This window comes from Crocuta crocuta, unplaced genomic scaffold (genome assembly GCF_008692635.1).
Source record: "Crocuta crocuta isolate KB4526 unplaced genomic scaffold, BGI_CrCroc_1.0 scaffold145, whole genome shotgun sequence".
Lineage (NCBI taxonomy): Eukaryota > Metazoa > Chordata > Mammalia > Carnivora > Hyaenidae > Crocuta > Crocuta crocuta.
This window is the reverse complement of record NW_027530857.1, coordinates 3,252,808-3,269,781: the sequence shown is the minus strand read 5'-3', so window position 1 is coordinate 3,269,781 and position 16,974 is coordinate 3,252,808. Positions and strand designations below refer to the sequence as shown.

At 44.7% G+C, this 16,974-nt stretch overlaps 1 protein-coding gene across 2 annotated transcripts in view; it reads left to right on the top strand.

The window, feature by feature from the left end:
- The first annotated feature begins 381 nt into the window (after positions 1 to 381).
- The window catches only part of LOC144235954 (uncharacterized), a 196,612-nt gene continuing 180,019 nt past the window's right edge, over positions 382 to 16,974 (top strand). Inside the window, exons 1-2 of one of the 2 annotated variants that reach the window (XM_077769564.1) lie at positions 382 to 430; positions 14,964 to 15,314. In XM_077769564.1, coding sequence (XP_077625690.1) covers positions 15,249 to 15,314 — 66 coding nt within the window. In that variant the 5' untranslated portion in view covers positions 382 to 430; positions 14,964 to 15,248. The remainder of the gene's footprint in view (positions 431 to 14,963; positions 15,315 to 16,974) is intronic. The other variant, XM_077769563.1, reaches the window with a different exon arrangement.

Below are 16,974 nucleotides of genomic sequence, written 5' to 3'. Positions count from 1 at the left end.
TAAGAGCGTGGTAGAAACATGTTTTGAACCCTGAAGTCAGAGGTGTGAGCAGCTGCCCATGGAGGAGAAGAACGCGTCGGTCGCCACACTCATCGGAGCAAAGGGAAGCACTGCCCCCCCCCCACCCCCAAAGAATAATGTGCACAGCCTCTCAGCATGGCTGTGAGCCGGCCGGTGTTCCTGGGAGGGTAGAGAGTGCAGATGGGGCAGACCCGAGAGGAGGTTGAAGCAAAGTGTAAGAGATTAGCCGTCCCCTCCCCCAACCCAAATAAAGTGGACGGTTATGCAGACTTGGGGACTCAGAAAAGGGATGAAAGAAGCAGCCCAGGGATGACCACTTCCAATGCGACTGCTGTTAACACTCCTTCCTTTTTCCTTCCTGTTTTGCAAGGTACCTTGTTTGCTGCAAAAAATGGAAGAAAATTCCCTGGTGAGTCTGAAAGCCCTAACCCGTGAGGAGGGAAGTCACCTAATGTAATCACAGATGTAAGAGCTTAGAAAAAAATATTAAAAGCCATGGAGTTTCGTGAGAACCTGACGGCAACAATTATACATCTTGGATGCCACTGGTTAGAGGCCAAGGAAAGCTTAGCTTAGGTCTCTACGTTCTACATTGATATGAGGGGAAAGTATGGTTTGGTTTTTTTTTCCCCTCTTTTTATAATATTTTCTGGCTACGTGATAAAAACTCCTCACAATTTTGCGTGAGGAGAAATGGCTTACTTAACTTCAAATGGTATCTCTGCTGGGAGGGGACTGAGTTCACAGGTTAAACTCTTGTTTGCTGAGAATCCTGAGAGAGGAAAATATGGCCACGCCGTGATTCTTACCGTGGGCTAAGAATCCAGATTATGTACCTGGAGACATGGGCATGGAGAAATATCTCCCCACAGATATTTCTGTTTGTGAAATGGAACATCTGCAGATGCTTGCTAGCAGTGGGGATTCATGGGACGGTGGTGTTGAACGTTCCTTCAGCACCGACATGGCGCCAGGCTTGATGGCCTGCGTGTAGGGATTTGAGACTTTCAGATGCTGTGAAGTGCAAGCCATTATTACTCCTTGTAATTTTTTAAATTATGGGACACGTAAAGCAGCCCTTGTTTGGCTTTGCACCCAAAGCCTCCAAAAGGCATTTTACTTCATGCTTTCTGGTGTGGTACAATTATGATCAGGTCTGTAAATCCGAAGGAAGAGTAGAGCTTTGCTTCGTACGAGACTCGAGGTTGCCTCTCACTTCTACTCTAGCCAATACCATGCCAATCAATGGACAGCAGAGGGTGAGGAATGAAAATTCTACTGAAGATTTCTCTTCTTGCAAGATGTGTTCTGTCTATAGTTTCCAAAAGTACGTGTTTCATGATTTTATCATTAAATTAACACCCATTCATTAAAATATAGAAAAGATAAGAATAAATATAAATTTCTCTTCAAGCGTCAAGGACCTCAGCCGATTCCACAGGTAGTCAGAGGTGGAAGCCGAGCTAGGAATCCCCAGACTCTCACGTCAAAGCTAATGTTTTCACGGGAGCGTGCCTTAGTGTTTAGCTATTTTAATATTTTGCTTTTTTTTTTTCATTTCACATTGTGCCAAAAGGATATTGAATATAAAACTTTCTTAGAGGGAGGCATAACATTCTCTCTAGTACTCCAGAAGTGTTTCTGGACTTTTAAAAGGGACATTTTGTGGAACATCCTTGTCGAAGGTGAAGGTCAAGGGTGCAGGGGGCTCTGTACTGCGGTATCTGGTCTCCCTGGAAACACAGCTTCTGTGCAAAACCCCTCTCCTCAGCTTGGGCTGGGGTTTTGCAGAATCAGGAGGAGAGGCGGTGACTGCACTTGTCTTTCTTTCTAGGACGTCAGAGGATGGTTTAGTAGGTTTTGGTTGAGGGAGGAGACAGCATACTTGACGGAACGTTTAAATAGTAAGAGAAAGAAATGGAAACTCGTTTCCTTGGGGATCTTCAAAGGCAGGAGACAGTCTCATCCATCTAGCAAGATGCAAGTGTGTCTTTGCACTCAAACGAGTAGATAAGAGAGTCAGTTAGTTGTTCGTCAGCTTTAGACCTGTCGGAAATGGAAAACAAGTAAAAAAACAAAACAAACCAAAGCAAACTGGGTAACTCAGCATAAGATTACAAAAAGCCGGAGTTGCGTAACACCAGCACCCAGGTTGTTCTGGGATGTGGATTTCACCACGGCCGGATTGGGAGCCCCCGACTCCTCGGCATCCATCCACCTCCTCCTCGGATGGATGTCTTCCCCTCCTGGTGCTGTGCTCTCCCCCCGGAAGCTGTTTGGCTGTTCCTTCACCCTCCGTTTCTGTGCTGCCCAGCTTCCTTCCAGGAAATCACCCCACAAGAGCAAAGATGGCCGGGTCCTTGTCATGGGCACCCCTCACATGTAGATTTACTCTGGAGTCTCAGACTCATTTTCCAGCTCGTAAGTTAATTTCAAATTCAGTCTCTGGCAAAGCTTTTGCGGCCAAGCGCCGCAGCTCAGATCACGTGTCCCCAGCACCCCCACCTCTGCGCCCATCAGGGAGATCTATTTTCTCCACCGAAGCACATGCACCGCCCCATGCTGACAGTGACTTGTTTTAGCATTGGCTAATCACCAATATGTTCTGTTAAGTGAGATTCATAGATGCTGATTACATTTATTGCATAAATTACTTCATTATTAAAATCAGGTCATTTGAGCCCCCAAACCATTAACATGAAGGTTATTAACATAATTTCATAAGCTAATAAATCAAGCACAGGAAAGGAATTAAAGGGTTCTTAGTGATAAGTGTTTCTTCAGAGATTAAGGAACACAATTTTCTTATGCATATATTAACATTTTATGAGAGGATTCATGCAAGAGCGTTTTTTTCTGTCTGCTCACACGCCTCACACTTCGCCTTCATGCTCACCCTCTGTAGCTCATTTTCAAAATTAAGGTTTTTTTTTCTTTTCAAATAACTGTAGAGCAGTTTTCAACTGAATCCATTAGCCTTATGTAATATGCACTACCTGTAAAATTCTTATCGTTTCACACTCCTTCGACTGCAAAATCTTTGGAGTGGGGTGAGGTGGGGAGCAAGGTAAAGGTGGAAGAAGAATAACTTGGATTGATGCTAGATAATGCAATTTTCATTCTAGGTGAATTTCAAATGTATTCCTCGTCTTAAAAGGTTCTAGTGAAGTTCTAATTGTCTCTCTAATTACAACACATACTGAGGTTAAGTGTTCTTATCAAATGGTGCATTAAAAATGGGTTTTATTCCCAGGCTGGATCTAATAGGTTGAGATACTGGCCTGAACACACAGAAATTGGTTCCTTCGCTCATTCCACTTCCCAGATTGTGAAAGATTCCGAGGGTCGGAGCCATCATTATCCAGTGCGATGATGTTGCCTAGAAACGGAGATAAGTTCCAATGTAAATGAGACTATAACAACTTTATCCTTTGTGCAATTTGTGTAATGTTTTTAGCAAATAGCAACTGATGGGTCATAACTGAAATACGTGGAATGTTGTTAGCAAGCCTCGGCTGTGGTTTTACAGGAGAGTTTGGGGATGGGTGGGACTTGACAGTTCTAAGAACAAATGAAAGGAAAAAATAAAGAGCAAATATAGTAACCATGTCATGCCTTTCCTCTAAATCTTAAGTGACTACAAATATTCCCTTGAACAAGACACGAACTTCCCCAGAGCTCCTCCTACCTGCCTGCTTTAAAAACAAAAGCAAAAACAAACAAAAACAAAAACTCCTTGCTCTTAGGATAGAAAACTGTTTCTCAGCGTGGCCTATGATCCCCACATGGTTTGGCCTGCCCAGCCTATGGGTCCAGTCCTGCTTCATAGCTGGCTCACTATGCTGCTTGCTTTTCATTTTTCGTAAGCAGTTTGTGAGTTCAAGCCCCACGTCGGGCTCTGTGCTGACAGCTCAGAGTCTGGAGCTGCTGCAGATTCTGTGTCTCCCTCTCGCTGGCCCTCCCCTGCTCATGCTCTGTCTCTCTCAAAAAATAAATAACATTAAAAAATTGTAAATATCTGTCACTGTTGACATTTATAATTAAAAATTTTTTTAACTGTTAACGTGTTTTCATGGTTATGAGAATTAAAATGAAATAAAAAGACTTATACTTTTTATTTAAGTATAAGGCTTAAATTTATTTAAGTATATAGGCTGTCTTGCTTTGATCCCCGTTCTTACATATTCCGTTATGTCTCCTGTTAGAGATAAACTTTTTTTATTAGTTTCTTATTTATCTTTCCAATTTTTTTTGTGAGGACAAATGCAAATGTATATTCTATTTTTTTAATGTTTTATTTATTCCTGAGAGAGAGAAAGAGAGAACGGGAGCAGGGGAGGATCAGAGAGAGAGGGAGATACAGAATCTGAAGCAGGTTCCAGGCTCTGAGCTGTCAGCACAGAGCCTGACGTGGGGCTTGCACTCACGAACTGCAAGAGCCGAAGTCGGACGCTTAACCGACTGAGCCACCCAGGTGCCCCTTAAATGTATATTCTAAGTATGTATCTTGTTTTCCCCTTTTTTAACACAAAGGTAACATATTTCTACATGGTCTACAACATGCTTTTTCCTCCCTGACAAGATACTCTGGAGCTTATTCTGTGTTGAAACATAAAGACCCTTTCTCCTTCTTTTTATAGCTGCATAGAACTCCCCTGTGTAACTCTTCCATCGGTTACGGGTTACGGAACCAGCCCCCTATGCTGGCAGTTAAATTGTTTTCAGTTGTTGACTCTGACGAGTAATGCTGCTAACCATTAATAACCCCTGTGTGCACACATGTGTCCCCCTGTCACTTATGCATATGTGCAGTCTCCTTGTAGAGTGAAGACCCACAGGCGGGATTGCCAGCTCAAGGGTAAACGCATCGATAATCTTGGTGGCTCTCAGCACACTACCCTCCCTGGGAGCTGGAAGCTGTTTCGTTTTGCTGCTTCATCAGCAAAACAGGAATGTCCATTTCTCCCCACAGCTTCACAGTCATGGTGTCCAGCTTTGAGACTGGGAGGTGAGGGGTGGTCTTCAGTGCTGTTTTAATGTGCATCCTTCTGATTTTGAGTGAAGCCCACTATCTTTTCATGTGCTTCGGGACCATTGGTCATGTTTGCATGTATAAAGTGTATCTTCGGGTTCCTCGCCCATTTTCTATTGCATGATTAATCTTTTCCTTCCTGTTATCCGGGTGCTTTTTCTTACAGAGATTAGCCATTTCTCTGTGATAGGTATTGCACACATTTCTCCCAGTTTGTCATTCATGTGACTTTCCATATGGAGATTTGGGGTAGTTGGTATCTACTTCCCCTGCGAAGACCCTAATACCAGGAAGGGCAAGTCCTATACCCCTTTGGGCATCACCATGGCCCCAAAACATTTTTTTAAGCTGTAAAAAAAATGTGAGCTGTGTTACAGGTGGTCTCCAGGGCTCCCTTGTCTCTGAAAGTCTACAGTACTGTTTTCTTACATTCTGGTTTACTGAGTTTCCGCTGCCTTCCCCTCCTTCTGCCTCCCTGAACTCCGGCTCTGGGGCACACATACTGTTGGGAAATGGGGGGGCCTAACATAGTGTTACCTGGAAAGTACCTAGAAAGGCTCCATTCTCCAAATATTCCACCTAATTGTCATTTGCAATTTCACCATCAGTGACACATTTTTAAAAAGATATATGTGTGAATATGTGTATATATATATACAGAGCCCGATGTGGGGCTTGAACTCACAGACTGTGAGATCGTGACCTGAGCCAAAACCAAGATTCGGATGCTTAACCAGCTGAGCCACCCAGACACCCACCATCAGTGATAAATTCACATTCTGTCTTAATTTCCACTAACTTTGTTCAAGGCTTCTGTCTCCAAGTTTGTCTGCCTGGATCCTGTCTCTTCAACCTCCAGCCCATATGCTTCCTCCGGATGACATTTCCTATAGAATAGTCTCAATCAGGGCACTTTCTCGTCTAACTTTCTTGTATTGCCTGTTTTGTTCAATGTTAAGCTTTCAGGTCCTTTCTGAATAAGGTCTCAAACAACATGTTCCGCTGCGTGTCTCATTATGCTCTCACTGCTGCCTTCAGTTCCGTCACGTGGGCTCCTTGCCTCATCCACCTACATGACCTTCAGCAGGCTGCTTATGTGACCTGGCATGTCCTCATTCTATCCCGTCTAATTCTCCCCACAAAGTACTTCCCGTTTCTCACCGTCCTCCTCTGCAGCTGGGCTTGAGAGCTGCTTCCCAGGACCCTCACAATACTTTACAAAGAAAAAAGGTCATCTCCTATATTTCTCTTGGAAGGTATGTGCGTGGCTCTCTATCTACTAGAGTATGAGCTCTCTAAGGGCAGGAAGATCTTCTTTTTCATCCTCTGAGGGTTCTGTAAGAACTTGTCTCGAAGGCATTTGCTGACTAGAACTAAAGCAACACTGACTCCTGGGATGGGGTAGCAATTTATGACGTGTGTAGGTAAGAGTTCATTCAGCAGAGTTGGTTTTTCCTCAAATTATGGTTCATGAAAACTCTGTGTGCACATGCGTGTGTCTGTGCGTGCACATGCATGTGTAAGAGAGAGAGAGAACATGCTCATGGGAGGGGAACAATGTTGAGGGGGAAGGAAGGATGTGTAGAGGTTAGAATTGGGGGGCACCAGGGAGAACATATTCCACTTTTCGTTTTGCCAAAGAGCATCTCTGCTCATTCCTGAAGTAGCCTGTCTCATTATCCTACCAAATTCTATCCTTCCCATCTTTTTGATTTCGGATAAAATTTATCCATGAAAACTTTCTAGTTAACTCACCACCAGTCACTTGGTATCACTCTGATAGGTTAATCTGCGTGGGCATGTGAAGACATTATTGGAGCAGTCTAGTGTAGCTTGAGGCTGTCCTGTGACCGACTTATCTCGTCTTTGAATTGTGCCTCCTGATAGAATTTCCTATTTCATCTTCTAGCCTTTCTAGAGAAATAGCTCATGAAAATTTGATAGTGGAAGAATTCTTCAGGATATGTGAACAGGTCAGAGCAAGCCTACCCTGTGACTACCTGGAAAGGAGATTACATTCTCCCAGGCTTCCTTAAACCTGGGTATGGCCATGTGACTAAGTTCTGGTCAATGCAGTGTAAACAAAAATGACACGTATAACTTCCAGAACTGGCTTCTGAAGTCAGAAGTTTCCCCCTTTTGAACCCTTTCTCCTTCCAGCTGAGGGGGATGCCAAAGTAATGGGTGACACTTGAAAACCATCTTAGACTCTGAGGTGGAATCCTGGTGCTAAAAATGGCGGTGTAACGAGATACAAAAAGCCTGAGTCTGTGACGACTTTCTGAAGATGCACTTCTAGAGCACCTACCTCCAGATTTCTTTTTTTTTAAGTGTATTTGTTTATTTTGAGAGAGACAGAGACAGCACGAGTGGGGGAAGGGCAGAGAAAGAGAGGAAGACAGAGAATCCCAAGCAGGCTCCATACTGTCGGTGCGGAGCCCAGGGCAGGGCTTGAACCCATGAAACCATGAGATCAATGACCTGAGCTGAAACCAAGAGTCAGACACTTAACCGATTGAGCCACCAAGGTGCCCCCACTACCTCCAGACTTCTCATACTTGAGAGAGAAGTAAGGCTTCTGCCTTGTGTGGGTCTTCATATTTAGGGCTTCATTATTCACAGCCAAACCTAATCCCAATTGAATATAGTCCTAGGAAAGAGCAGAGCCTCGAGACTTACAAAGAACCCTCAAGCAAGACGTTCTGCCTGGATAATAGTAATTTACAAATCATTACAAGGGAGAGGAAGATGATCAAAAATTGTATTCTAAAGGGCATACTCCCTTCTTGGTGAGAGAAGAGAATGTGCACCTATGTAGTCCCAACACCCTGGAAGGGCAGGGAGTTCCAGAAAACTGAAGAGTGAGCACGAGGAAAACCACAAGGGACTGGGGAAGCTGGAATGTGATGTGTACTGGCCTTTTAGGCTGTCAGTAGCTGACTGCAAAACCTAGGAAATGGTGATTTTGATCATGTGGTCCCTTCATTCCTCAACTACAGAACTAATACGTTTGTTTCTGGCAATCAACATACTAATAATACGTTTTTAGTGGGGCACCTGGGTGGCTCAGTCGCTTAAGCGTCCAACTTCATCTAAGGTGATGATCTGGCTGTTTGGGAGTTCGAGCCCCCCATCTGTGCGCTATCAGCACAGAGCCCATTTCGGATCTTGTCTTCTTCTCTTTCTGACCTTCCACTGCTTATTTTCTCTCTCTCTCTCAAAATAATTGTTTTAAAAAATAAGTTTTTAATAATAATAATACCTCTCATTATTTAAGTGATTCCCAGGAATTTTAAAGAAGAGAACAAAAAATTCCAGCCTGGCATTATTCCACAGAGCAAACTGCTCACGGAAACTCTTACCAACAGTGCAGAGACACGGGCATTATGTTCCAGTAGAGAAAGGGAGGCCTAGAAAGGAAAGTGATTCACCCTAAACCACCCACCTACTTAATTAATAACAGGATTAGGCTCTAAACTCCCCCTGGAGGCTCCTAGGCCAGTCCTGCCTCCTCAGTACCATTTTATCAACCCCTTAATCCCCTGTCCATCAGGAATATTGGCTGTGCCATGGAAAACCAGGGGGGAGTGGAATGGAATATTCATCTTTGCCATAAGGTCATGGGTAACCAAACGTTGAGCTTTCATCTGCCACCCACAAAAGAAAAGTTTAGCTTTCAAAATATTTGTAAAGAAATGTTCTTTCACTGTTGTGTCCCTCCCTGATGGTAGGAAATGAGTTTTACATGAAATAATAAGGGTGAAGGCACTTTGTGTGTGGAGAAGGGGGGTGCGGCCCATCATGGTGTCTCCCCGGGGTTCAGAAGCCTCCAGGTCTCCAGCTGACAGGTGGGCCAGTCATAGTTACGGTTACAAAGTTGTGTTTGGACAACAAAGTGAAAAAGTAAACATGACTAACATGTCCTTTAGTACTAGATGGCAGTTTCCCAAAGCACAGAACTCTGTTTTTTTTAATGTTTATTTTTGAGAGACAGAGACACAGAGCATGAGTGGGGGAGGGGCGGAGAGAAGGAGACACAGAATCCAATGCAGGCTCCAGGCTCTGAGCCATCAGTACAGCGTCCAGTGCGGGGCTCGAACTCACAAACCACGAGATCATGACCTGAGTCAAAGTCGGACACTTAACTGAGTAAGCCACCCAGGCGCCCAGCACAGAGCTCTTTAAACAATAATATTGCTATTTAAAGCAACAACAACAACAACGTGTTGGCCCTTTCTTTGAAATATCTCTGCATATTTCTTACTTATTACAAATTCCTGACACGCGGGTATGTGTAAGCGTACTAAATCCGAGCTGGCTCTAAGAACGCCTATGGACAGGAGATGCACATTTTCCCAGGCTCTCTGCCCCAGCGCTTCGGGAAAAGTGGTCTGTCTTTGGATCTCAGGTTTTTAGCCCTGAAAGAAACCTCTTAGTTCAATACATAAAGAATCCAACCCCCTCATTTGTAAATGAGGAAAATTGAGGTCTTGAGAGAAGCAAGATTGTGCCCAAGGTCACAAAGCTAGGTGAGGTTTTAGTAAGCATCTCTTCCATTCCTTTCATGTCTTTGCAGAACAGATTAAAAAGAAATATTTTTTCCTCCCCTTCTGTTTTCCCAGCCACCAGGCATTCCAGAAAAGGCCCCCACGGTTGGAATCATAAATATGGCACAACAAAGTACCACTATCTACAATTTATCAAATGATGATTTTTTTTTTTTACTCTGTAGGAACAAAATGTATCATAACCACTCATTCTTTCCCACTTTTGTTGTCTGCTTTTTATGCATGGGTTGAGCCGGCTGTTCTTTGTGCTGAGGTGTGTGTTTGAAGATGTCATGTGTTGAGGGCTAATTAGAAGCATTTCAGAACAGAAGTAGACCTTGCTAACACAACCAAGTTTCCGTGTCACGGTAATGCTGCTTTTAGGTGTCAACAAAGCCCAACACGGCAGAGACATTACCCAGGGCTGGGAGAAGTTTTCTGAGAGTGGCCAATGACCTCATTTGGAGCCTGCCACGTCGCTGTGTTGGCCACTGGTCTAGATGCCTGAAGGCCCCCGGTCACCCAGAGCTAGCCCCCAACACCTCATACAGGTATTCACAAGGAACAAACTGCTGGCATGGAAGGAAACAGCAAATACCTGTGAAAAGAACCATAGAGTGAGGAGAAAAGAAACTGAATTGTAGCCACCACTCTACCTCCGGCTGGGGGGATGTTCCCGCCCCATCCACCTGCACTGTCAAAGGCTTTTCATTCCTGGGACAGAAGTCATCAAGGCAAGAGTGGAACAATTAATGAAACGGCATGCTTTGCGGGGAGAAGGAGAGATAATTCGGTATTAGTGTAGGATAGCGAGGAGGGGATCAGATCCACATCGCGTCTGCGTGATCTATCTGATCTACCACTGATGGTATCACTGGCACATCAGATATCAAAGTTCCCCTTTGATCATCCCAGGGAATTCAATATGTTACCTTCATTGAAATTGATTAGAATGTGGTGCTTTCCCCTTTCATTTTAGATGTTGAAAATGAGCGGTGGGCTTGCTTCCCGAGCTCTCCCTCAGAAAAACAGCTAACAAATTCAGCCAATACTTATTCAGCACCAACTCCAGTAGGCACGGGCCTGCACTCAGATTCGGAGATGAAAGCTTGGACTGGCACAATTCTTGGAGTACATTTAAGGCATCGTTCCAATTCACACAAATGCCCCATTGCGGACCAGTTCTGGCCCAGGCAAAGAAGACTGTTTTGACATTCCTCTTTTGAGATTGCCACTTGGTTTAATTGCCACCTTCACTCCATTATTTTCTCTTTTTTTTCCTTCACAGGGAATACAAAAATTTCTGAACTCTTGTCACTAGTGTTTAATGAAAACTAATAGAAACTGACTGTCATGCAGAACACAGAATATAATTGATTTCACAACTACTTAAATGCTCCTAAGAAAACAAACCATAGGGACTTCTAGTTAAACATAGATGAAAAAAAAATGACGATACCTCCAACCCCCCTCCAACTCCCACTAAGATGACGGTAAGAGAAAGCGAAGGCATACGGCAATATGGATTCTGAGAACAAAGAGGAAAGGGCAATATTTTGAAAGCCGGAGAGCAGATGCCTAGGCAATAACTAACTTCCTAGGGCCAGAGAAAGCTGAATGGCAAGCGCCTATGAGAAGTGAAGCCAGAAGTCGGGATTCACGGAGCCACAGAAGTCTGGAGAGGCCCAGCAATGCGGCCCTCGTGGCCTCAGAAGGGCTGCAGGCAGGGCTGGAACCGAGAGGAGGGCTTAAAGGTCTGTTTAAGGGGTAGAGCCCCCTAGACCCCCTAGAGTGTCCCCTCCCTACTGCATACAAGCCAGGAGGTTTATTCCCAAAAGAGGCTGAACGAGAAGATCCTGGACTGGGGACCACTGGGCACAGCTGAAGTCACTTGGCAGCTCGGGAGACCAAGGGAGGCCTGTGCGGACCAAACGCTGGCATCACCAGCCCCTGGACCGCGGGCAGCCAGGCTGACACACCCACCGGCAGGAGAGAGGAAGCTTCTTTTGGGTAAACTAATCTGCCCCGGAGGAAGTATCTACAGACAGTGTGGCATCTGGGTGAGCAGAGTAGCGTCTGCGTCCTAATCCCCGAAGCCGATGAGTATGTTAGGCCACATGGCAAAGAGGAATTAAGGTGGCACATGGAATTAAGATTGCTAATCGGCTGCCCTTGACACAGGGAGTGTCCTGGGTTATCGAGGTGGACGCAACCTAATCACCAAGGTTCTTAAAAGTAGAAGAGGTCAGAGTGATGTGACGTGAAAGGGGTGGACCCATCACTGATGGCCTTAAAGATGGAGAAGGGGAGCCCAAACCCAAAGGATATGAGTGGTGTCTAGAAGCTGGGAAAAGGATTCTTCCTGAGAGGCTCCAGAAAGGAACGCAATCCGCCCGACACCCTAGTTTTAGCCCAGCGGGTCTGTATCAAACTTCTGACCTCCACAACTGTAAAACAAATATGATGTGTGGGTTTTTAAATTTTTTTTAAGTTTATTTATTTTGAGAGAGAGAGAGAGAGAGCGAGCACAAGCAGGGGAGGGACAGAGAGAAGGAGAGACAGAATCCCAAGCAGGCTCCATGCCATCAGCACAGAGTCCGATGTGGGTTTGAATCCACAAACTGTGAGATCATGACCTGAGCCGAAATCAAGAGTTGGACGCTTAAGGACGCCTGGGTAGCTCAGTCAGTTAAGTGTCTGACTTCAGCTCAGGTCATGATCTCACAGTTTGTGAGTTCAAACCCAAGTCAAACTCTGCCCAGATAGCACAGAGCCTGCTTCTGATTCTGTGTCTCCCTCTCTCTCTGTCCCTTCCCCACTCATTCTCTCTCTCTCTCTCTCTCTCTCTCTCAAAAACAAACAAACAAACATTAAAAAGAGTTGGACACTTCACCAACTGCATCACCCCGGTGCCCCAAATGTGTTGCTTTAAGGGGCCGAGCTACTGGTGGCTTCCTGCACTACAATAGCAAACTAATGCAGATACTGACTAAGGGGGGTGGGGGTGTCCCATCAGATGCAAATCCCACCCATACTCTCTGCGCTGCCATTAGCTTTTCAGAACATCCAAGGAATAATGGATATTTGAAGGAAATATCTAACATAAAAGGCAAAGTTCAAAATTAATAAGCATCACAGAGGGAAGAGACCATGCAGAGACCACAAGAAAATGTAAAGTAAGCAAACAAACAAACCCTTAGAAAAATAAGGGAGAATATTGTATCCATGAAGCTAGAACAGGAACACAGTGTCCTGAAAAAGAATCATTCAGCAGATGAAGAACACTTAGAATTTAAAAATAGAGTAGAATAAATAAATATTAAATTAGAAATGCAGAGAAATAAGTTTAAAAACCCCCCAAAAAGAGGTTTATGGCCAGCCATGGACACGGGTCTGTGTTAGAAGTATCAGGAATCAATCCTACTTTGAGAGATACCAAGTGAAACTGAGAAGAAAACAAAACGATAAGACTGATTACTTTGCTCAGAAACACTTGCTAATCCAGGATGAAAATAAGTACAATACATCCGAAAACAGGGTAATAGTTCATGTAACCAACAGAGAGATTATTTCTCAGATCGCTTCTGCCCGTGTAGAAGGGCATATGATGGTCTGCGCAGCTAGTGTTCGTGAGCTCCCCAAGTATGGTTTGAAGACTCATCTGAGAAAGTGTGCCGCAGCATCTTGTACTGACCCACGGCTGGCCTGGAGACTTCTCGGTAGCTTTGGCTCGGACAAGGTCTATGAAGGTCAAATGGAGTGACCAGAGACACATATACAACGAGGAAAGCTTTGATGGTCAACCTGGTACTTTGACCTGCTACTGGGTTGTAGACCTCGCTGCAACTGCTCCTGGAAATTTTTGGAGACCCTCGCAGTACCACAGGATTTCCTGGTTGTGATTCAGAAAGGAAGGAATTCAGTGCAGAAGTACGTTGAAGGCACGCCATGGGTCCAGCCATCGCAGATGACATGTGTCACCTAACAGAAAGGAATAAAGATGCTTACAGGAAACAATTCTGCCACTACGTCAAGAATAGCATAGACTCCAGACATGATGGAGGAGAGGCCCAAGACAGCTTCTACTACTGTATGAGATAATCCCATCCATGAGAAGCAGCCTAAGAAAGACGTTCCAAAGAAGAGGTACAAGTGTTCCCAAGTATCTCTTGCTCAGAAGAGAGATCATGAAACTCAGAGGGCACGCTTCCTCAGAGCTCAGGACCCAGCTCCTGGGAGCTAAACCAAACCACAATTTCCTGGGAAGATTTTTCAGATAAAGGCAGACGTTTGACCAAGCAGCTAAGGAAAAAAAAGAAAAAAAGAAAAGAAAGAGAAAATTGAAAAGAAAAGAAAGAAAAGCCTTCACAAAACAAATTGTTTTTAAAATGAGAGAAAAATAAGAAGAGTCTCTGTAAAAGATACCCAAGAGGTGTCCCAGAATAAGGTGGAAAAGTTATTGGACCCAGAGTCAACAAGTCTACAGCAGGGATGGAAGAAGACCCGCAATGAGACACATCATTGTGTTTTTTTCAGAAGTCCGGTAATAGAGGTGATTCCTCAAGAAACTTCTCGAGAAGAAAAGCTGATGATGGACCAAGGATCAGGCATCAGAATGATCCCAGAGGTCTTAAAAGTACCTGAATATACGTTTCTGGAGAAAGTAGCTTCCCCGTGGAATTTCCATCCAAGCAAGCAAATGTGTCTGCAAGTGTGAGAGCATCTTGAGTGTTGATTCAAAGTCTCAAAAAGTTTCCTCCCATGCACTTGTTTTTCAGGAATCTACTAGACGTTATGTTCCTCTAAGAGGATGCTCAGAAAGAAGACGCTCTAAGCCAGGAAACAGGGGATTCTACATGAAAAAGTAGCCAAGGGAAGGTCGGATTGATTACTATGTAGCAGGCCCAAAGAACACCCCGTCCAGATTGGAATAGAGGGACAGAGACCTCAGAAGGGGTGAATCCAAGAGGGTGCGGGAGGGGGAGGCAACATGTTATGCTTGTCCTTAGGAAGTGCGTACTCACTGCAGAGAGCACCGCTGGAGCTGGATTAGTGGTAAGTACCTAGGAAGACTGAGCAAACAACTCAGAACAAGACAGCTATTTACTCTGAGGAGCAGAGCAGAAATCCGTACATGTAAGAGAATATATAATCCTAGTCTGGTATGAGATCTTATTATACTTCAGTGCCCATCACGGCAATAGGGCAAATACTGACTGCCGATTTAATCCCAGTTGATGATGCATGATATGCTTATGGCTGTAGAAGGAGAACAGTAGTGGAGTGCAGATGCGTGTATAAACCATTTGTCGTGCTGGATTACGAGAGTGGCCGCAATTCTCTTCTCCCTGTGTCCTTCACAGCGTGCGGCATAGCATCTCCGTCAAGAGGTGGGGTTTATTTTTCCTGCCGTCAAACCCAGCTGGCCTTCTGCAGGAATGTGGTGGGACTACCAGATCTGAGCCTGGCCTTCCGGAAGCCTCTTGGGCACCTGCACCTGGGAATCCTGACTGTCCTCTGTGTGAGCCAGCCCGGCACAGCCTGCCAGGGGCTAAGAGATGCCCTGGAGTGTGGGAGAGCGACCCCAGCTGCGGCCATGTAGGCCTGCCAGCCCCCAGCCAGCCCAGTAACCGACCACAGCTGCATGAATGAGCTCAGCCAAGTTCAGAAGGACTGCCCAGCCCAGCTCGGTTCATCTGCTGATCCACAGAATTGTGAGTACATACACGGGTGCTCTAAGCCAATATGTTTCAAAGTGCTTGGTTACACAGTAAAAACTAATTGATACTGTGCGTATGTGCATGTGTGTCTACCGGAAGCCATTAATGGAAAAACTAAGTCTGTGTTCTGTAATGGGGAATCACTACATCTACCTACGTTTGGAAAATGCAGCCATACAGTGGAAGCACGTCATTTAGAAACATGGGGACAAAACAGCGGATAGATTCTAAAGTAAAGAAGCAAAGCAGAGGACTGTGCTTTTTCATCCTGGGCTCTTTAGAATTGTTTGATTTTTGAAAATTATGTACACATTTCACTTTGATAAAACTGCCAACCAAGTGGAAACAAAGAAAAAAAACAACTGCAGTCTCAAGTTATTGATAGTCAGCTGGTGTAGAGCATCTGCCAGGGCCAGCAATAGTCATGTGTTCAACACATGCCCTGGTGGCTAGAGGAATTTCCTGCTAAGACATTCCCACAGCCAAGCCCGTTTTCCCTTTTGATTAGTATTCAGTCTTCATGCTCGCGTACTTGTGGTGAGTACACAGCGGGAGAATTGACAACAGCGCACGGAAAAGTTGGACGCTGGGTCTCAGACACTGCAGGTGTTCTCTAAGTTGGTAGCCTCCATTCTCGTGGACTCCACTGAGGACCGCAAACATCAAAAATAATGGAACGCTGGCTGCCGCCAAAATCAGGGCATGGAAAAATTGGTCATTAAAAATTATTCTGTGGTTAAAATGAAAAGATTATCCTGTGGTAACACTGTTGAATTGGCGTGAATAAAAACTGGAGCAAATCACCATTGTTCTACATGGAGAAGTGGCTCTGTAAAAACCAAACACCCAGACACGCACACGTGTGCGCGCGCACACACACACACACTGTGGCAGCAGAAATGGCCCTTGTCAGGTGATCACTCTCTTCTTTCCTGATACTACTCTCTTGCTTTACATGTATTTTTCTCTCTGTAATTATTATTATGACGTGTGTTTATTAAAAGCTCTCTCCTGTGTTAGGTTGGGAAGAAATAAGCAATGCTGAGAAAAGATATACAGAAGGTGAAAGCAAGAGACGAAATACTGAGTGATGTGTTTATCAGGCAGAATGGGCTGGAGAGTGCCATAGCAGCAAAAACCCCAAATCCCTGTGACGTAACATCTCAGGCTACACATCCGGCGTTGAGCCTGCGGGAGGAGTCTGGCTCTCCAGGTCACTCAGAGACCCATGCTGATCTATGCCGCCATGATCACTTCCTCTCGAAGCTGACCGGAAGTGATACTCCTTCTGTTTCATTCGCCATTTTCACATGGCTCTGTCTGTATTCAAAAGAGTGAGAAAATGCCATTCTGCAGTGTAGCCAGAAGGAGAAGTGGAGTAGTTGGGACACATTCCAACTCAATCTGGTATTCTTCCTGCAATTCAACATTTTCATACATCACCTAGAATAAAAACTAGTTATGTTTATTTTTACCCAAAGTATAGGAACTTTCCCTAGGCATGTTTTACTCCAGAAAATTATTATACTTAAAAGGCAGATCATGAATCTGGCTAAAGAGGGAGGGCCTGGGAGGTTATATGAGGTACGAAAGTTATGTAAAGTCATGTGGTTTCCTTTTTTTCTTCCTGCGGTTAAATGGTGCAGCTCAGGAT